The sequence below is a fragment of the Lactuca virosa genome, chromosome 9 (genome assembly GCF_052849685.1).
Source record: "Lactuca virosa cultivar CGN04683 chromosome 9, Lactuca_virosa_CGN04683_v6, whole genome shotgun sequence".
Taxonomy (NCBI): Eukaryota; Viridiplantae; Streptophyta; class Magnoliopsida; order Asterales; family Asteraceae; genus Lactuca; species Lactuca virosa.
Window position 1 is genome coordinate 203,001,776 of NC_136434.1, and position 22,291 is coordinate 203,024,066.

Genomic DNA, 22,291 nt, shown 5'->3' on the forward strand with positions numbered 1-22,291 from the left:
GCCATCTACTGTCTATGTCAGTCTTTAATGAATCTTGTGAAAGTGGGAGATTGTTGGAAATATATGCTCAAGAATCATTATTGAGTGATGTTGCTAATAACATATGATCCTATAGGGTCACGCCTTAATCAAGTTGGTACTTATTGAATATTTATTAAGTATTTGATATTAATAAATAAATTCAACTCTTGTATTTAATTAGAGAATAATTATTGTTTTATGAAAATAATAGTAAAAGAAAGAACAAACTAGTCATAATATGATATGGTATCATATAATGAGTCATGTACAAAGTTTTGGACACTTTGGCTTACCATGGTTTAGTTAATTGACTAGTCTTTGGTTAAAATAAGCTAGACATAATTTTTATCTTCTTTTGTTGACCATATGGCCGAATTTTTTAAGCAAGCATGGGGCTTACTTGTCAACTTCACATCTTACATCCATACATTGTCCCTTGTTTCTTTATGCTTTATAATACTTTAGAATATTATAATAAAAAAGGCTTACTTTACACGGGCTATAAAAGGAGGGTGTTTGCATGAAGTTTGTAAGAGTTTCTTTGGTCTTCTTTCTTCCTTTCTTCTTGCACAAAGCCGAAAGCAAAAGGAGCTAGAAGCTCTCTTCACTTTGAAGTTGTTACTTGTCTTTTGGTGCTCACTTTGTGTCTTCCTTTTAGTGCTTAATTGTTTAAGCACTTAAGGCTCAAGGAACAAAGTCATACAAGAGGAAAAATAGCATTTTGAGTACCTTATTCTTGTTGGTAGATTACTCATAGAGAAGATCAAGCTTCTTGTTCTTGCCATCTACTTCAACACCCCAAATCCAAGAGGGTCCAAAGGCATCAAAGGTTGTTATTTCTAAACATCCTATGGTTGTTGTAACATCTATCTAACCTCTTTAAAAGGATCCTTGATGGTTTGTTTTGTTGTCACACTCGAAATCTATAAGAAATTTTAAAGCTTCCATTGTTGGTGTTTTGTGAAAAACTATATACTTATGCAACACAAACCGTTCAGCTATATTGTTATGTGTATATATATTGAGTTATGAACGGAGGGTCCATACCGAGACGTGAGACCTAAGGGTCTTCACTGAGACACATAACCGAACGTTCCTTATCGAAATATAGTCATGAGAGGCTAATTATTTGTGTATGTGGTATTTTGGGGAACTCACTAAGCTTCGTGCTTACCATGTTGATTTAAATGTGTTTCAGGTACTTCTGTAGATTTCGGGAAGACGGAGACATGATTGTACACTTTCGCCGGCTTATGAGATATTGTGGATTTTGGGATACTCAGATATTGTTTTGATAATAACTTATAATTTATGTGATAACTTGAATTTATGAGTAATGATTGGTGAATTAAAAATAAAAAATTTGTCTTGAAATTTGAGGTGTTACATTAGGTCAATTACATCATTTGTCCTTCGTGCAGGTGCCAAAATGCACGTTTAGCCCATATTTTAAAAAAATTAATTCGGATCGTCCCTCGTTAGTTTAAAATTTACACGCTTCATCTCTCCGGACATAAAAATACAATTTTACCTTTATTTATTTCCTTTTTGATTTATTTGTTAATTATTAATTATTAATTATTAATCTATTAAAAAATTGTTTAATTTAATATATGGTCCCTTCACCATTTTCACCATTGCCATTGACCAACACTACCACCACTACCGTCAACCACTAGCACCAATACTCCGGTGACCCCGAAACATCTCCATCAACTTTAGACGGAAAAGGAAGAACACCATTTTTTTTCTCTAAGAACTTCACCATTATCTCCCTTGTACCCCTTTCTCTCTTTAAGAACTCCATTTTTCCAATGAATATGTATGGAAAAGAAAGAACATATCGACGAAAACCGGTCGGAAATGGGATAAGGATCTTTTACCTCTCATCATTCGTAGCATGTTCGAATGGTCGGAGAGGAAGAAGAGATGGGTAGACCCAAACCCTAAATCGGCGTCACCATCTGAAGTGTCAAAACCCAAACCCTATATTGTCGTAGTATCCCTTCGTCTTTTCTGATGTGTATCTGGAAGAGTCACAACCACCACCATCGCAGATATAACATAACCATCAGCTCAAATCTAAAGTTTCGAATGGAGGTGACGATAGTTAGGGTTTCAGGCAACATTAGGTTTCAGCGTGATCGATGATGGCGATGACGGATCACAACACAAATGGTTTAAGCATACATGTGGTGATGACGACTCAATGAGGTCACCTTCTCCGGCGAGACGACGACTTTAGATGTCGATGGAAATGACTTCAACGTTGATGGTTAGGATGTGAGTGGGGGTGACAAAGTTGGTTGGGGATGGTGATAAGAGAAGAGAAAATGTTTGTCGGAGGTGGAGACGATGGTGGTGTCCGGTGAATAGCTGGCGATTTGGGTCTCCTCTTTGCGTTTGTTTCTAATTTGGGTCTCATCGAATTTGTGTGTTTGTTTCTGATTACTGACAAACTGGAGGGTGGGGAAAGTGAAGGGCCTCTATTTTTTAAATTGATAATAATAATAAACGCCTTAAATTAATTGAAAAATGAAAACACAAGGGTATTATCGTGATTTCAGTTTTGGAATGGACTCAATAAAATCGTGTTTGAGGGATGAAGCATGTAGGGTTAGACCAAACGAGGAACGGTCCGAGTTAATTTTTGAAAATTAAAACTAAGCGTGTATTTTGACACATACACAAATAACGAATGGTGTAATTTACTCATAATACTAAATTATTAAAAGAAAAAATTGGAAAAAAAATATATAAAAGGGTAAGACAAGCTTTTTAATTTTGATATGTTCGGCAGGTAAACTAGGGCAAGGGCCAAACATACAACTATTCCAAAGTTCGGACCTTATCAAAAAGAAATAACAAACCATAAAAACCATTTTTGCAATTTTGTCAAATTTAAATTATACTCCCTCCGTTCCAAAATTATTGTCCACTACCAAAAATAGATATACACTTTTACCATATTATCCCTAACATTTAATAAAGTAACTTGAACAGTTACAAACGCACATTTCCCATTGGTTTTAGAAAAGGACAAGAAAGTCATTTTACTCAAAAAAGACAAAACTAATAATTGTTTTTCTTAATCTATGTGTTTTTTTTCTGCGGACAATAATTTTGGGACGGAGGGAGTATATGATGATATTTTTGCAATTTCGTCAAATTTAAGTTAAATATGATAAGACGCTCTTTTTTGAGTTTTATCGCAGTTATAAAAAGGAACAGAGATGATCATTGCAATGTTGACTTTTGTGGAATTGATTTTCCAATAAAGATTTTATTTACCATAAGTTTAATTTTAATGGTGCCTCTTTTCTTTTATTGTTTATTAAATAAAAAAGCAATTATTCCAAAATATAATAAAAAAATCAAACTGCTTTAGAATATATTAAAAAGTAAAATAATTTGATAATGTCAAAGCGCATGTCATTTTCCTTTTATGGAAACTCTAATTTTTTGTTTACAATGTTTTATTTTCCTTTTTATTAATTCAGTACAATTTTCAATCTCTAGCTTTATGACCCAGTCATATACTTTCGAATTTCGATCCTAAAACGGTATGACTTTTCGTAAATTGTAGCGTAAATTACAGATTTGATCCCTATGATATACGACAACCGGCAAGTTTGACCACAGTTTTGGAAATTTGATACCAGTGATTCTAATGCTTGATAAGTCACTCACCTTTGTCTCTATCATAGTTACTACTGCCATAGTTATTAAAATACTTCTATATTGATTTTATTTTTTCTTGTTTTCCATAATAGTATATCATAGTCATCACCGTATACCACTAACACCATTGTATACCACCATCGTATACCACCACCAACACCATCATCATTTTCACTGCCACCACTTAAGGTTGAGCTCGGTTCCGGAACCGAAAAATCAAAAACCGAATTTATGGATATGGTAGAACCAAGAACTAAGCTGAATTACATATTTGGTTCCCAATCGATTCTGGTTTAGGGTAGGTTCGATTCCAACAAGTATTTTGCTCATTCCTAGTTGTTAGGGTCTGCAATCGGACCGAACTAAACAAAAATTGAAAAACTAAAAACCAAATTTATGAATATAAATGAACCGAGAACCGAACCGAATTATATTTGATTCCCAATTGATTTCAGTTCCATTTTGGTTAAGTTCCAATGGGTATTTTGCTCACCCTACGACAACCACCATTTATAACCACATGCAACTTAAATTTGAAATAAATTGAAAGTGAATTTATCCTAAAACAAGCAAAACAATGGGAAATTAAACACAAATCTGAATTTGATCCTAAATTAAACTTGAATTGAAACCCTTGATGATTATCGGCTAGTCCACCTGTGACAGTTTCCATCTTCCACCACCACTTTTCACACACACACACAAAGAGAGAGAGAGAGAGAGTTCCATGTAGCGACCGATGTTGCATCAATGACAGTTTTGTTTGGTGTCCCGGTGTGGTACCGGGAACACCTACTTGTCTTATACGCAGCGGCAACACCTAGTATGTATTTTTGGCTTCTTGCGTCCACCCCTGTGTTGCATGCGACAGAGAAAGAAAGATCAGTGATGTCGGCTAGTTGAGATATGGACGATGTATATACAGATATGTCGATCGATAATATGGGTGGCGATGAAGCTGGCAGATGAAGCTGCCAACGACATCATTTTACATTAAAGTTAATATAAAAGTTTAACAATGTTAGGCTGGAGGACCAAAAATGATAGATTTACCATTTATAAAGATCAGTAATGTTTAATTTCAAAAACTAAAAGCATTTATACAAAAAGATATATACCACATGGACCAAAGTTGTAAGTTACTATAAAAAATTGGATAAACGTAGATTAATTACGAAGAGTATGTTGGATCTGGGTTTGTTTGGTTCACAAGTAGCTATTATTTATAGAATAATAATACATACAACCTTTTATGCACGTGGTTCAAGTCCTTGATGCATCACATTGTACAATCGTTTATACATATGGTACAAGTGTTTACTGCAGTGTAGCAGCATGATGACATTTTGGCACTATCGTCGACAATCAAATATCTTAAAAATTTATATCCTTTTAAGAGAAGCACCCCACCATCATCGCTGTCGACTGTCGGCAATAATAAACAACCCTCCATACTTTGCCTTCAATCCTTCTTTCTTTCTTTCTTCTATAAACCCTTTCTCAATCTATCAAGATTTCCAGGTGATTAATTTCGATTTTTAGGTTTACACGGTTAGTATTTCAACTTTCCTTTGTGGGCTCTGTTGATTGCAAGAAAAGATCGATCGTTAATTAGGGTTCTTGTAATTCATCATCATTTCGGGGTCGTAGAAGGTTGAATTTGATTGGGTGTTATCCCTTTCGCTAATATCTGTCGATCTGTGTTTAATTTTTTTCTGGGTTTTTATCAATTTCTGTTGTTGACGATGAATTTCGTTGTGTTCTTCCGTTAGGGTTTACTAGTTCTGATAAAAATGGGGGTTTTTAGTTTTTTATGGCGTTTGTTGAATTAGGGTTGGTTAATCGATCTTATCTGAAATGGGTTCTCTTTAGCATTGATTTAATCGAAGATTTGCGAGCTAAAGTAGTCAAATTTTGTGTTATTTAATATGGGATCATCAGGTTTTTGCTCGATATGCTTAATCTACTCTGTAGTGGCTTTAAGTTGTGGAACCCTAATGATGTTCTATAGCCATGAGGTTTTTGCATTTAGCCATGGCAATGAAACTGCAATTAAGCTATTGGGATCAACACCCCATGACCAATTGTTGATCAAAACCTCTGATTCGTTCTCGGGTCTGCTTTTATTTGCTGTTGGAATTCTCTTGTTCATGGTCGCATTTGTGAAAGATAGGGATTTTCAGAGCTTTTTTGCTAAAGGGTGTGTTCTTCTTCATATTGCGATGGCAGTTTGGAGAATATATTTTGAGAGGAAGCTTGAAGAGCTTGGTCGTGATTGGCTCAGGCTTGTTCTAGGTGATTTTGTTTTGGCACTTTCATGGGTGTTGTTTCTTGTGTACAGTTGGAGAGAAAAATATGATTAGGCAAATACATAATCGTGTTCAAAACCTGTTCTTGAATTTGTTCATGAATCGATACTGCATAGCTTGGACCATCGTTTTTGGTGATGTTTGAAGAATGGATACCATTAATGGAGGTTGGTGAAGGTCGTTTTTGTTCTTGTTTGATTTGTAGGAGCACATATTTGTTGATTGTGATTAGAGTGAATCATGGGTGACTTCTAATTTGCTTTTTTTTTTTTTTTTTTTTTTAATGTTTAAACAGCAAAGATTGATCTTGTTGCGTTCATATGTTCATCTTCAATGTAAAATTTTCGATTTCTAGATATAAATATGAAATTTTGTCATTGATGATTTGTTTTTGTTTAAATTCTTTTGTGTTCTTTTGCTTTTGAGCCGATCAGTCACATGATCAGTTGACTATCCTGAGGGTTGAATCTTGATATTGCATTGTTTTTGCATTTGGATGATATCGTGTGGGATTCTACTAAACAACTTCATATTATATTCATATTATATTCTGATTTTTTGAAACAATTTAAAAGGTGTTAGTATTGAAAATACATTTGAAAAGATCTCCAGCTCATTCATCCTATTTGTTATTGGCAAATTGCAAAAAAGTCACTATATTACTACCAATTTTGATTTTTACACCAAATTATTTTTTATTTTTTCAATTATGTCACTATATTTACAATTTTGTTATAATATCAACCAAATGACTGGTTCTATTTGTTTTCCGGTAATCACTTTTCTCAATTGCAATAAAGTCATTAAGTTTACCAATGTTTCGATTTTGACACCGAGTTTCCAATTGCAAGAAAATCACTATATTCCCATACAGTTTTGATTTTGACACCGAGGTTTTTTTTTTTTTAATCAATTATGTTAATATATTTACAATTTTTTTTTATATCAACCAGTTGACCGATCCATAAAATGTTATTGTGGTTAAGAAGTTCGATTTGTACAACAAATAAATGAAGGTCGATCCAATTGTTCAAACTCACTTAAAAGTCAGCAAAAAAAGATATAGCCACCCTTTTAGGAAATGTTATTGTAGTTAAGAAGCCTGATTTGTACAACAAGTACACGAAGACCCTTACAAAGTCGATTTATACAACAAATAAATGAATACCCTCACAAGGTCGATTTATACAACAAATAAATGAATATCCCTACAAGGTCGATTTATTTGTATAACAAATATATTAAGACCCCTATAAATGAAGATCCTTACAAACTCACGTCTAAATCAATTGACCGGTTATCATCAATCTAGCAGGTTACCAAATAAATGACATTACAATATTTTGATGTGGAAGCCACGCAAAATCTTATGTGATAGGATTGAGTTTCAAATATAGGGTTTGCATCAAACCCAATTCCATATATCTTTTTTGGTCGATCAAGTGATTCAAACTCACTTAAAAGTCAGTGGAAAGGGCGTACTCACCCTTTTAGGTGACATGTAGCATCCATTTCCCAGTACATAATTTAATCTGGTTTTTAATTTGATTAATTTGCTAAAATCTGAAAACTAAAAACTAGATTTATTCGCAAGGGGGTACGGGGAGCCTATTAAGGGTGTGACGTGCCCGACCCATGGCCTGACATGTTTTTTAGGGTTTTGGAGGCTATTTAAGCACCATTAACCTCTAGGGTTAGCTCATTCTCAGCCTCCATTACTCCTTAACGAGATCCCAACGAAACCATAGCCTCCTCTAACTTGATTTGAGCCTCTCTTCACCTTTGGAGCTTATTTTCCCATGTTTTGCGCTTAAAGCTTGAAGATCAAGGTTTCTTTTGGGTGCTTTGGAAGAGAAAAACAAGTTTAAATCCAGAAAGTTTATGCATCTCCTGTATTTTTGTGAGTATAAAGCTTCAAGCTTTCCTTGCCATTTGTTATCTTGCTTAATTAAATTTTGGGGTATGGATAATGTTAATTTATTAAAACTTACTGATGTTGTGGGTGGTTTACCAATGATTATCCGATTCTTTCTTTTAAATATAGTAATTTGTTACTTTATGCTATTAACGTTATAAGCATTTCAAACTTTGTGTGTGGAAGCATAATATCTCGATGATCAGCTACCACAGTTATGGTTTGGACAAATCTTTGTTTATTTTAGTTTGAGTTTTAAGCATTTCAAACTTCTTTATGTCCTAATGATTTATATAGCTTTAAACATATAGCCTTGTAGTTTTGTAGTTGATTATTGAATTAATTGGATTAGTGTTCTTTAGTTTTTTATATATAAACAACTTAAACAACAATCATTTAGGTTAAAACTCTGTTGCCTTCATAGTTTTCATGTTAGGACTCGGGAGAGATTTAAATCCTAGGCTATGTTTGGTTCTGCCATTTAGAAGTGAAACTGATTATTACTTCTTGAATGATTTAAATCTAGGGATAGAAAGTTACTCACACATTTATCTCAATGATGAAGCTTAGGAAATTAAATGTTGTCAATTCGTTTATTCTTGGCAGATATTGATATTGTTGACTTAAATTTACATGCAAGAGTGTTTCACAATGCAACATTCTTCACAACAATAACACTGAGAATGATTTTCAATTTTTATAAGGAAATGATTTTCTAGAAGAACTTGAAGACCATGCAATTGAAGCTTATTACCAGAAGAAGATGAGCTTTTAGCAGGTGTAATTGATTATGATCTATTCAGAAGATCATACAGGAGTATTTAAAGTTAACCTTAATACCTTTCCGAGTCGCACGGATGAGTTACAAGAGTATGATCTATTTAGAAGTGGTGGAGGTATGGAACTTGAATATGACATGGATACCTTAAATGTGAGCATGTCAAAGGTAGGTTTGACTGAGGGGTGGTCCACTACACTCTTGCAAATGGTGTGGTAATTGTTGCTGGTGAGCATCCCATATGGAGCACATGCTTTTAGAACATTATTCATGCATAATATAAATAGTAATGTTGAGGATTCATAACTCAAAACTTTGTTTGAGGCACCTAATTTTATCTAAATTTATCCCGACACACCCAAGAGTGTGCCCGAATCCCTCAAACCAAGGCTCTGATACCAACTTGTAACAGCCCAAAAACTTAGGTAAAAGTTTTCATTTATTAACTAGAAATAATATCCATAGTTGTTTCCCACAATTTCCATTAAATAACATATTGTTCAAAAGATCAGAGTAATCAAAACAACTAGTGCGGAATACTGGAGAGTGCACGCTACGCCATCAAGTTGGGCCCTAGCCCTTAGAGTCAGAAGTACCTGAAACATCCAACAAACTGTAAGCAAAACGCCTAGTGAGTTTCCCAAAATACACAACACATACAGTCACATAAAAAACATGAAATAGAAAGGCATACATGAATTGCCATGGAATCCCTCCATGGTCTTTACTTGGAATGCCATGGGCTCCCCCCACGGTCTAATAACCAAGTGCCATGGGCTCCCCCTATGGTCTTTACCTGGAATGCCATGGGCTCCCCCATGGTCTGATATCCAGGTGCCATGGGCTCCCCCCATGGTCTTCACATAAAACGATCCATACCACAAAACATACAATTGCATATCAACTAATTACTACATATCAGATAATGGTCCGACATTGGTGCCTTCGATCCATGGGTATGATGAGAAGACTCACCTCAAAGATAGCCAAATCCTACGAATGTTGCGGCTGCTGCGAATCAGTTCCTAACACTGAGCCAAACCCAAAGCTAAAATCAGTAAATAACTATGGCTAAATTCAAACACTAGGCCCATAAATGGCCCAACTAACCAGACCCATCAATGGTCCAAGCCCATTGGGCCCACTAAGGCCAAAAATACAATCCTAGGCCCAACAGGGCAAGCCCAACAACACAAGCCCAAATAAGTTGTCCAACACTACAAGGGAAATCTTCAGTCCAAACAAAGGCCAACGAACTGTTGGATTAGGTGTCTAAGTTCATAACTATTCCTGGAATGTACTTGACCCGGTTGGCATGGTCCATTTGGGTTGCATGACATTGCAACAATTGGATAGACTAAATGAGAGAAAGGACACTTAAGGTTTATTAATATATTATAATTTCTAATATATTAATAATATTATTTAATTAGTATTGATCAAAGAATTAATTTGGAATTAATTAAATGTTCAAAAGGAGACTAATTAAATATATGGGGTTGATTGTGTAAATCATCCATTCTTGTATAGTGGGCTAATAATCCATGGTTTATATGAATTGGGCTAAACCCATAAGGTGCTCCATGGATAGTCCATGGAGGTTATAAACCCATGGATCATGGAATATGAAAAGCCATGCACATTAGGGTTTACATGGAGTAACCCTACTTGTGACACAACTATATAAGGACTCCATGACTAGCAAAATCGGAGTACAAAGTGTAGAACAAGAGGGCTAGCCGATTTTGAGTGATAAGTATCTTCTCTCAAGGTTATTCCAAGTGTTGTGGTGTTGTGTGAGACATTTGAGGCATCACACTTGAGGTGCTAGGCTCACAAGGTTCTCAAGGAATCCAAGCAACTAGAAAGGTATGTTTTCTTACTAGCTTTTATGATTCAAGTTCCCCATACCATGCTAGATAGGTTAAGAACCTTGGAAATCAAATTTGCATGTATCTTAGTAAAACATAGATCCAAGATTTCTAGGGTTGCATGTACACCTTAGAAGTGTTAGAATGCTCAAAACCCTTCAGTGGTATCAGAGCCTAGGCTTGTTTTCTTGATACTTGATGCAAACTTGTTTTTCAAAACCTAAATCTGCCCAGACTGGAAAACTCGACGAGTTCTGGCCAAAAACTCGCCGAGTTCATGAGTTATTACATGAACTCGACGAGTTCCTTATAGAACTCGACGAGTTTGTCATCGAGTGAGCAGTTTTTCGTGTTTTGCTGCTGGAAATGGACTAGAAACATTACCCTAAACTGTTTTGGTCTTTTAGATGGTGTAATGGTTATGCTAATCCATTTTCAATGGCTATTATCAAAATTTCAAGTTTTGTATGGTTTATTTATGATTCTTGAAATTGTTGATATGAATGTTCATGAACTTATGAGTTTAGAAGATCATAGGAAGTATTTGCAACTTGCTTGGTAGTTTAATTCTTGATCTTGATGTGTTTTAATGGAATCCATAATTTGTCCTCAAGTTATGGATTACCAAAAGTCACTCTTTTAAAGTCCATTAAAGAAACACATAGGTTACATAAAATGAAAAGTCTCTCATTTTAATAAACCATTAACTCATAAGTTATGAAAGGTGAAAAGTTTTGAAAGTTACAAAACTTGCCCTCAAGTTTTGGAACATGTAAAGTCTCACACACTTTGGTAAAACTTTAGTTTCAACCCCTAGAATTTTAAAAGTTAAAATTCAAGCCTTATACTTTATAATATTATAATTTTAATAATAATTATATATGTATAAGAACAAGTCGTTTTACCGTTAGTAGGCCTCATTCACGAAGCCGGTCTATAAGGGGGTATAAGGTTGTTGTGTATAAAATGGCAGCTTAATGGGTGTCCACTCTCACCCACCGCTTCCTTGACTGGTGGAGGGTCGTTAGCCGAACGGGTAGGACAATGAATTTAATCCTCATTAAAAGTATGATGATTATAAAGTAACTAAATGTTTTTATAAATTCTCAATCTTAGTTACTTTAGGAAAATGTGAATAAGGTGCTAACCCATGAAATTTCACTTTGCACTTTGATTAAGTCGTTAGTGGAGCGTGTGTGGTTAACCGGCACACTAACCTGGACTTAACAAGGTAGGCAAAGGGTGGCTTAAGGTTTATCATAGGTCGGTGGAGCGCATGTGGTTAACCGACACATCGATTGAGTAATAAACATTAAGGGTACCAAGTAATTTGCATGGTTACTTCACACCTTGTTTTGTGATCCTCGGCATCCCAGTCACAAAACTTGAAGGGCACACTCGAGATTGAAACATGCCATTGAAAAGTTCAATGAATCTCAAAGAATCTAGGAATTTCAAAACCAATTAAAACCTAATAATTTATTTCGTTTTTCATGGTGGAAATTCGTGAATCGTCATTCACCTACCTTCAAATATTTTATAGCTTGGATTACGGCATCCCTCTTCTAAGTTATAAAATATTGTGTTGGGTCCTAGCCTTAATATTACATTTGGGTGTCTTATTAAGGACTATCTTTATATCTAATCTAAACTTGTCTTTCTTCTTTTTTTCAGATGTCTTCCAACAATGTTGCTTCTGGCTCAAACCCTACCGACTCCTTCTCTCTCATGAACCTTTGTGGGAGAGTCATCTTCGATGGATCCAACTTTATGGATTGGATCAGGAACATCAGGATGGTCACTCGGTATGAGGACAAGGAATATGTCCTCGATAAGGAGCTTAAGGAACTTGAGTCGTCTGCTACTCCTGAGGAGATCGCTGAATACCAGGCACATGAGAGAGATGCTACCAAAGTGGCATGTATCATGTTGGCCACAATAACAGTCGAGCTCCAAAAGTCCTATGAGGACTATTACCCTTTTGAGATGCACCAGGACTTGATGGACCGCTACCATCAGAGTGCTCGTCAATAGCGGTATGAAATCATCTCCTCCATGATAACAACCCGGATGAAGGATGGTGAACCCATCACGGGTACCAAGGGAAAGTCCCTTGATGGCTCCTCTTCAAGTGGAACCAATAAAGGTTTCATCACTCCTTCTGCCAACCCTAAAGAGGTTGAATGTTTCTATTGCCATGAAAAGTCGCACTGGAAGCGAAACTGCCCGAAGTACCTGCAAGATGTTAAGGATGGGAAAGTGAAACCCAACCATGTAGGTATTTACACTATATTGTCTAATAACTCACCCTTTCTAATTCTTGGGTCCTTGATACAGGTTGTGGTATTCACATATGTTCTGGTTTGCAGGGACTAAGAAGAAGTGAGAATGTGGAGCATGGGAAGATAAACTTAATCATGGGGAATAGGAAAGCTTCACCTGTCACCAAGATTGGAGTTTACTCTTTGTTGATAAGTAGTGGGTTTACATTAGATTTGAATAAATGTTGTTACTCGTCTGAAATGGCGAGAAATATTATTTCCTTTCATGGTTTGTACAAACAAGGTTTTACCTTTTCGTTTGATAATGAATGTGGTGGTATTAATGCTTTCTTTAATAATGTTCTTTATTTTAAAGCATTACCTTGTGATAGTGTCACAACTGGCATTTTAGCCAGGAAATTATGTGACCATGTAAACGTCATCTATGATAAAATTGTAACTCTAACTTGATACCGTGCACTATGTTCATTCTATGACAACAAACTTAATCAAAATTCACAAGTGAAGTTCAAAGTTCTATACAAAGTATCTAAATAGTCAATAATGAGTTGAAAACCCTAAAAATCCCAGTTCAAGCTTATTATGGACTAGGGTTTTCTTATTGGGCCAATAAGCCTTCAATTCGACTGTTTTGGGCCTAAATACCCTAATTGGATTCTAAATGGACCCAATTCATAAATCTATAACATTTTGGACCATTTGGGCCTAGAATGATTCATTCTAACCCTAATGGGCCTTAATGAGCCATAAACTCCACCTTTTTATTCAAATGGGTCGTGGACCATCCTAAGAACCCAAGGGGCCGAAAACTAATAATGGGCCTAGGAAATTTGAACAAAGCCAAGAAATTGAGCCCAACACCATTTTCCCTTCTTTCCCTTAGGCCCATTCTCGGCCCACACACACACACACACACACACACACACACATATATATATATATATATATATATATATATATATATAAGGATTAATGGAGGATTATTTAACAATGACACCTCATTTTTACATATAGGGTTTCCATGCTAAATATCCTCCAAGCAAACACAAATCTCATGCATCAAGGCTCCCATCACATCTAACATCTCTCCTCTCTTTCTCTCTTTTCTCCCTCTCGGCCGAGCCCCTCCCCTCACTTCACTCATTTTCAAATTACAACTCCTTCCAAAACCTCTCAAGAACTTCCTCATTAGTCTCTAAATTTCGAGACTTTAAGGTGTTTCAAGAGGAATTCTTCATCAAGAACCCATCCATTGTGGTAAGATCTTGCAAACCCAAGTGTATTACTTCATTTTTAAACATCTTTACTCCTCTTACACTCTTATTCTCATAAATAATGTTCTTAGAACATCTTAGAGCTCAAGATCTACTCAAGGAAAGCTTGCTAGGGCCGAAACCTCCCTCTTTTCTTAACCAAACCTAGAACAAACAAGCAAGGTGAGTTCATACCCCCTTGTTTTCGGTTTTTACATGTTTTTGGGGGAGAATACAAGTAAAATGTGTAGATCTATGTGTTTCATGCATGTTATGTGTGATTTTCTTGGTTTATGTTGTGTTTGTGTGATAAAACTTGATAGATCTATAAAACTTAAACAAAAATGGGTGAGATTCATAAACTATAACACTCTATACATCATACTACAAATACAAAAGTGTTATACATGCCTAAGATGTGAAAAACAAAACAAAAATCTTGTATATGGTCCAATTTTGACAAATAAGCAAAAGATTGGGACAAAAGTGACACCTACGGTTTTATAAGGATCAAAAGGGTTACATTTGTATAAAAATGAGTTTTTATAACAACTATACTTTCCAAAGGACCAAAAGTGTAATATTTCGCATACTGGGCCTCTTTTTGGGCCTTACGGCCTTTGGGCCCAAATTGCAAAAATATCAAATTTTAGGGTTAAAAATGTTATTTGATCAAAAGTTTGAGCCAAATATGTAAATAAACCAAAATCAGGTTTAAAAATGACATTATTTCTAAATTGGGTTAAAAATGCAAAGTTTTTGGAATTTGGGCTGAAAATGTAAATTCACGGAAAATGGGCCAAAAATGTAAACTTTGCCAAATAAGGGTTGGAAATGTCAATAATTGCATTTTGAGCTGAAATTGTAATTTAAGTTATAATTGGGCCGAAAATGCCAAGTAAAATGACTTAAAGGACTAAAAATGTCATTTTTCATCAAAATGGACTAACAATGTCATTTTATACTACGAAGGGGCTGAAAATGTAATTTCATGTGAAAAAGGGGCTGAAATGGTCAAATAAATATTTTGAGTCGAATGTGTCAATTATTAAACCATTGGGCCAAGGATATAAACTCTTATAAGGATTTTAAAATGGTATATTTTTTTTATAAACTAATAATATCGTTATAGATCAAACGTTGGGTATTTTAACATCATAAGTAATGCTTCATATAAAAACACTATACCACATCAAATATACAAAAATAGAACAATGGTACGAATATTGGGCTTGGTACTTGTAATACATGCTTATTGGGCCTTCGTGATCCAAATGCATGTTTATTGGGCCCAATATATTCAATTCATCTCTACTGGGCCTTAATGACCCAATGACATGCTCAATGGGTCTAAATTAATTTTTACATGTTATTGGGCTTTAGTGGCCCATTCGCATGTTAAATTTGCCCGAAGAGATTCATTGTATGCTTAATGGGCTTCAACGTGTCCGTTTGCATGCCATCAAGCCTAGAAATAACTTACGTGTTTAATGGGCCGCAGCTTTCCTTATTCATGTTTGTTGGTTCGTGTCTTTCACATTAAAGTATCACCAGGTGTTAGTAAATCAAACTACGTTAAACATTAAACATATTCACGTGACAAATCATTGGGATCTAGTGAGACTTCTCGGTTGACACCATTGAGTGTATGGTTGTAGCCTGTAGTTATAATCAGAGTCTCCTGGAGGGAGAGCGAGAGTTTGTGTATAGATCTATACGGGGGTGACTCCCCAACACCTGAGTTGTTCGCTACAGTTAGACTAGGCCAGTCTAGGGTGACAAAACCTTGATCAAAACCGGCGTTTGGAAAAATGCCAAGACAGGCGATTTAGTTACTATCATGCATGGTTATAACGACTCACATAGAGATCCATTACCATCACAACAGTATGGAAATCAAAACTCTTAAATCGTATTAATACGAAACAATTCATTCGATGTGCAAGGACTACCACATTTTTATAAATCAGAAAATATCGGATTTTCTGGGGGAAAAATACTGTTATTTAACTTCTACATACAACATACATAATACAAGGAAATATTGGACCGTTTACTTATACATATTTTTACTATGAAATTCACACATGCATTTATACTCGATTTTACACATCGTTTTCTGACTAATTACAGAAAATATCAGATTTTCTGGGTTTTACAAACAATACAAAGACTTTCATTCAAACATGCTTATGAACTCACCAACATTATATATGTTGACCATTTTCAAAATAACTTGTATTCTCAGGTAATCGATAAGCTGATGAATCATAATCGATAAGCTGATGAATCATCAAGTGTAATTTGGAATTTCTTTTATGCAAAAGTCAACCATCGAACAATTTATGTTTTGCATTATGTAATGTAAAACAATGTACTTGATGTGAACAATACCAGTTGTACTATGTTTTATGTTTCATGTATAATCACTGTGATGATATTTCAATTTATAGTCACACGAACCCCCAGACGTTTCCGTCGTCTGGTTCGGGGGTGTGACAGACGGTGTGTATGAAACTGTGTCGGTTGTAGATAACCTAGGAAATAATGTGTTGTGTATTGATTCTTCCATTAGCTTGGATAAAGCATCATTATGGCATTGTCGTCTTGGACATGTAAGCAAGAAACGCATAGGCCAACTCCAAAAGGATGGAGTCTTGGAGTCATTTGACCTAAAGTTAGATGATAGTTGTGAATCTTGTTTGCTTGGGAAAATAACAAAGTCACCCTTCACTGGTACTTGTGCTAGGGGTGAGGGTTTGTTGGACCTCGTACATACTGATGTGTGTAGACCCTTCAGAACCGCCACAAGAGATGCTAACCGCTTCTATGTGACTTTTACTGATGATTATAGTAGATATGGATATGTCTACTTAATCAAGCATAAGTCAGAAACCTTTGAAAAGTTCAAGGAGTTCAAACAGGAAGTGGAGAATCAGTTGGGCAGGAACATTAAGATGCTTCGATCCGATCGAGGTGGTGAGTATCTTAGTACAGAGTTCCTTGACTATCTTAAGGAATGTGGGATCGTCTCACAATTGACACCTCTCAGGACACCACAGCTTAATGGTGTGGCTGAGAGGCGCAATCGAACCTTGTTGAATATGGTTCGTTCCATGATGAGTCGAGCTTCGCTACCAATCTCATTTTGGGGGTATGCCTTAGAGACTGCCACCCATATCCTTAATCTAGTCCCTACCAAAAAGATTGCCAAAACACCTCACGAGATGTGGACTGGAAAAGTTCCCAATCTGGACCACATCAAGATCTGGGGTTGCGAGGCTTTCGTGAGGCGCGTGACTCATGATAAGATCGAACCTCGAATTGAGAGGTGTATTTTCATCGGCTACCCACAGAAATCCTTCGGTTACCTCTTCTACATACCCAATGATAATGTGGTCTTTGTAGCAAGGAGATGAGTCTTTTGCGAGAGAGAGAGTTCATGAGCCAAGGAAACAGTGGGAGGAAAATTGACCTTGAAGAAATTCAAGAATCAAGTGGCGAAAGAACCTCAAACCCTAGCAATCAACCTGAGGATGAAACTCCTGTTGATCTGACAGAAGAGTCTGTACCTCTGAGGCGTTCCACGAGAGTTAGGAATGCACCTGAGCATTACTATGGTTTCCATATTACTGCGAAAGGTGATACACTTATCAGTGATAGCACACTGGTAAGTATGGATGAACCTAACAGCTACACGGAAGCCATGGCAGGCCCTGAGGCTGCTAAATGGAAAGAGGCTATGGACAGCGAGATACAGTCCATGTATGAAAATCAAGTTTGGAACTTGGTTGACAATGTACCAGGTCGCAAGACAGTCGGGTAGCAAATGGATCTTCAAGAAGAAGACCTACATGGATGGTAATGTACACACTTATAAGGCGCGACTGGTTGCAAAGGGCTTTTCTCAAACTCCGGGAGTTGATTATGATGAGACATTTTCACCAGTAGCGAAGATTAAGTCTATTAGGGTTATGCTAGCCATTGCTGCATTTCATGACTATGAAATATGGCAAATGGATGTCAAAACCGCTTTCCTTAATGGAAAGTTGGCTGAGGATGTTTACATGAGTCAGCCAGAGGGTTTTGTCAGCACAGAGTACCCTAATAGAGTGTGTAAGCTTGAGAAATCCATCTATGGATTGAAACAAGCACCTCGCAGATGGAATCTTTGTTTCGATGAGAAAGTCAAAGAGTTTGGCTTTTCGAGGAGCGAAGATGAATCTTGTGTATATGTCAAGGCTAGTGGGAGTATAGTTAGCTTTTTGGTACTGTATGTGGATGACATACTACTTCTAGAAAATGACATCCCAACTCTGTAGGAAGTGAAATCTTGGCTTGGGAAGTGTTTCGCTATGAAGGACCTTGGAGAAGCTGCCTATATCCTAGGGATACGGATTTTGAGAGACAGAAGTAAAAGACTAATTGGACTTAGTCAGAGTACCTACTTGGAGAAGGTGCTGAATAGGTTCAGCATGCAAAATTCCAAGAAAGGAGAGTTACCGATCCAGAGTAACGCCAGACTGAGTAAGACTCAGAGCCCGAGTACAGAGGCTGAGATAGCAGAGATGAGTCGAGTTCTATATGCTTCCGCTGTAGGCTCGATCATGTATGCTATGACTTGTACTTGTCCTGATATGGCCTTTGCATTGAGCATGGTCAGCAGATATCAGGGGAACCCTGGCAACGCTCACTGGACTGCGGTAAAGAACATTCTCAAGTACCTGTGGAGGACTAAGGATTGGGCCCTTACCCTCGGTGGGAGTGATGATTTGAGAGTAGTAGGTTATAGTGATGCTAGCTTCCAGACTGATAGGGATAATTTCCGCTCTCAGTTAGGCTGGGTCTTTACCTTAAACGGAGGAGAAATTACTTGGAAAAGTTCCAAGCAGGAGACATTGGCTGATTCAACTTGCGAATCAGGGTATATAGCAGCAAGCGAGGTAGCAAAGGAGGCTATATGGCTAAAGAGCTTCATTGGAGACCTTGGAGTTGTACCAGCTATAAAGGAGCCTATAGAGATTTTCTGTGATAGTGAAAGTGCAGTTGCCTTAGCCAAGGAACCAAGGGATCACGAGAGATCCAGACACATCGACAGAAAAATACAATTTCGTTAGACATCGAATAGAAGAAGGACTCCTCGTGGCAAAGAGGGTATCATCGGATGAGAACCCAGCAGATCCCCTCACGAAGGGACTGAGTAGGGTTAAGCATCTCCAGCATGCGAGGCGCATAGGGCTGAAGGATGATATTAGTTTTAGTAATTAGATAGCTTTGAAATGTGTAAAGTGTAATTGACATTTGATGATGAATAAAAGTTGTTTATTTATGAGTAAAGTGTTGCTATCTTTTGTCAATCGTTTACTATCGTTTCATTTTGCATGTTTTGACTTCCAGAATAATTATGTTATGGTATTTCATATTATTCAAATTCTCCACAGTCGGTCATATGTTGGAAGTAGATATGAATCAAGACTGTCATGAAGTTGGTTGTAGATGTCGAAGATGTTGGACATAGCAAAGTGTTGCTACAACACTCATGAGTGCTCATAAGTTCTGAGTATTGGATTCAACCCATGCTCACTTGTATCACTTCATGGAATTTATCTCGAGTGATCGTGAGACGGTAATATCATATAAGTCTTCAAACCTAGAGATATGAGTTGTTGCCTATGAGTTGGTTATACATTGATTGTACGAAAATGCATTGGTAACTCGATGTTATAAAACGTGCATTTGTGTATGATTCAACAAGTAGTAGAACAAGCATATGAGTCGAAGTTTATCTGTTCCTTCTTGGATTAGAAGCGATATCTGGGCCCCTCGATGATTTTGTGTTGACCTATGTACCGGGCCCGGTCAGAACTAAATTGATGTGTTCGATTAAGTTCTATGTCAAACAATCGGAAATCGGGAAACAAACTGCTGGACAATAAGTAAGACAATGTTCCATGTATTTGTCCGGTTGATATCCAGAACAGAGGATTATATGATCACTTATCTTAAATGGCGTATCATCATCATCTCAGTTCTGCGAGACCTTGAAAGAGCTACGATTGTTGATCGGTTCCTGAAGTCATTCTTGCAGTTATAGTTATTAGACTTATCCAAGTGGGAGACTGTTGGATTAGGTGTCTAAGTTCATAACTATTCCTGGAATGTACTTGACCCGGTTGGCATGGTCCATTTGGGTTGCATGGCATTGCAACAATTGGATAGACTAAATGAGAGAAAGGACACTTAAGGTTTATTAATATATTATAAGTTCTAATATATTAATAATATTATTTAATTAGTATTGATCAAAGAATTAATTTGGAATTAATTAAGTGTTCAAAAGGAGACTAATTAAATATATGGGATTGATTGTGTAAATCATCCATTCTTGTATAGTGGGCTAATAAGCCATGGTTTATATGAATTGGGCTAAACCCATAAGGTGCTCCATGGATAGTCCATGGAGGTTATAAACCCATGGATCATGGAATATGAAAAGCCATGCACATTAGGGTTTACATGGAGTAACCCTACTTGTGACACAACTATATAAGGACTCCATGACTAGCAAAATCGGAGTACAAAGTGTAGAACAAGAGGGCTAGCCGATTTTGAGTGATAAGTATCTTCTCTCAATGTTATTCCAAGTGTTGTGGTGTTGTGTGAGACATTTGAGGCATCACACTTGAGGTGCTAGGCTCACAAGGTTATCAAGGAATCCAAGCAACTAGAAAGGTATGTTTTCTTACTAGCTTTTATGATTCAAGTTCCCCATGCCATGCTAGATAGGTTAAGAACCTTGGAAATCAAATTTGCATGTATCTTAGTAAAACATAGATCCAAGGTTTCTAGGGTTGCATGTACACCTTAGGAGTGTTAGAATGCTCAAAACCCTTCACGAACAGCGCCCAAACCAAGCCCAAAACTCAAGAGTCCAAAAGATGGCCCAAGGAAAAAGCCCACTGATGGACTGAACGCTGGGCGTTCGTCACCAGCCAACAAATTGTGAGCCTTAGCCGGAACGCTAGGCGTTCCTCGGCCCTATGTTGTTCGCACGCTGACTCCCAAAAATGATCATTAAGCACTTAATGCTTAAAGCCACATGACCAAAAGATAGATCCAAGTCCTAAAGAACATCTAGGACCATAAAGTCACTGACTTGGTGATTTTGCATGCCCCAAAAGGTCCCAACTTCAAGATATAGCATTTTACTTCCATAAAAAGAGGTAAAACTCATGCATAGGCTTATACAATTCTAAAGATGCAAACTTTATGAATCTAAAACCTCATAAACACCAAGAGGAGCAACTCAAAGCTTCTGGAGTGATCACAAACTACTAGACCTCAACTATGGGACCAAAAAGGGACTAAAATCCATTAAGACTTAGATATAAGCTTCTAATGAGCAAGGTTAGAGCTTTATACCTCAAATGGGCTGGAGACGGAGCAGAGAACCAAGATCTATAAGCTCCTGCTTGAACCACCACCTTGCACCAAACTTTTCTTCCTTGAATGAGCTTCAAAAACACACCAAAACACACACAATGAGCTCACAACACTCTTGGAGGCTCTAGGGTTTCGAGATTAGGGTTTTGGGAGTTATGGAGGCTGGAAATGAGTCCAACACCTGGGACTTAAGGTGTTTAAATACATATTAAACCCTTAAAATTAGGGTTTGAGTTTCACGCGTAAACGCCATGCGTTCCCCAAGGGAACACCCCACGTTCGAGCTCTGCCTCCAAAAGTCCAAACTTGGTAGAAAGGGTCCCTCCTCCCCTCAAGCTTGCAAAACAAGGCCAAAAAGCAAAAACCTAACATATAAGGGACCAAAATTGAATAATACCTGGATCGAGCGTTACAGGACCCCACTTAACCCAAACCTCAATTAGGGAAATGTGAATTCACGATTAGCATTTTCCAATCTCCATTCGTACACATCAGCTACAGAAACCATTGTCCATTGAATGCGACTCAATAATTTTTCTTCAATTCTTCTTCTTTCTCTGACCTCTGAATCTAATTAACTGATTTCATTCTTCAATCTTCATTCTCCTCATAACCGCATAAGCCATTACCAGTGATTCTCTTATTCCCGATTCTTCTTCCTTGCTCTGAATTCTGATCGATTCTATTTCTTGATTGTTCAAAAATCAAAAAAGTGGTTAGCTCCAACCTCCGTTGTTG

General features: G+C 36.9%; 1 protein-coding gene across 1 annotated transcript; it reads left to right on the forward strand.

Annotated features, from left to right (window-relative positions):
* Window positions 1-5,095: 5,095 nt before the first annotated feature.
* Window positions 5,096-6,388, forward strand: LOC145141389 (uncharacterized). Its single transcript, XM_079074677.1, has one exon. It carries the CDS (start codon window positions 5,631-5,633, stop codon window positions 6,063-6,065), a length of 435 nt encoding a protein of 144 aa, XP_078930803.1. The 5' UTR covers window positions 5,096-5,630; the 3' UTR covers window positions 6,066-6,388.
* The last annotated feature ends 15,903 nt before the right edge of the window (window positions 6,389-22,291 follow it).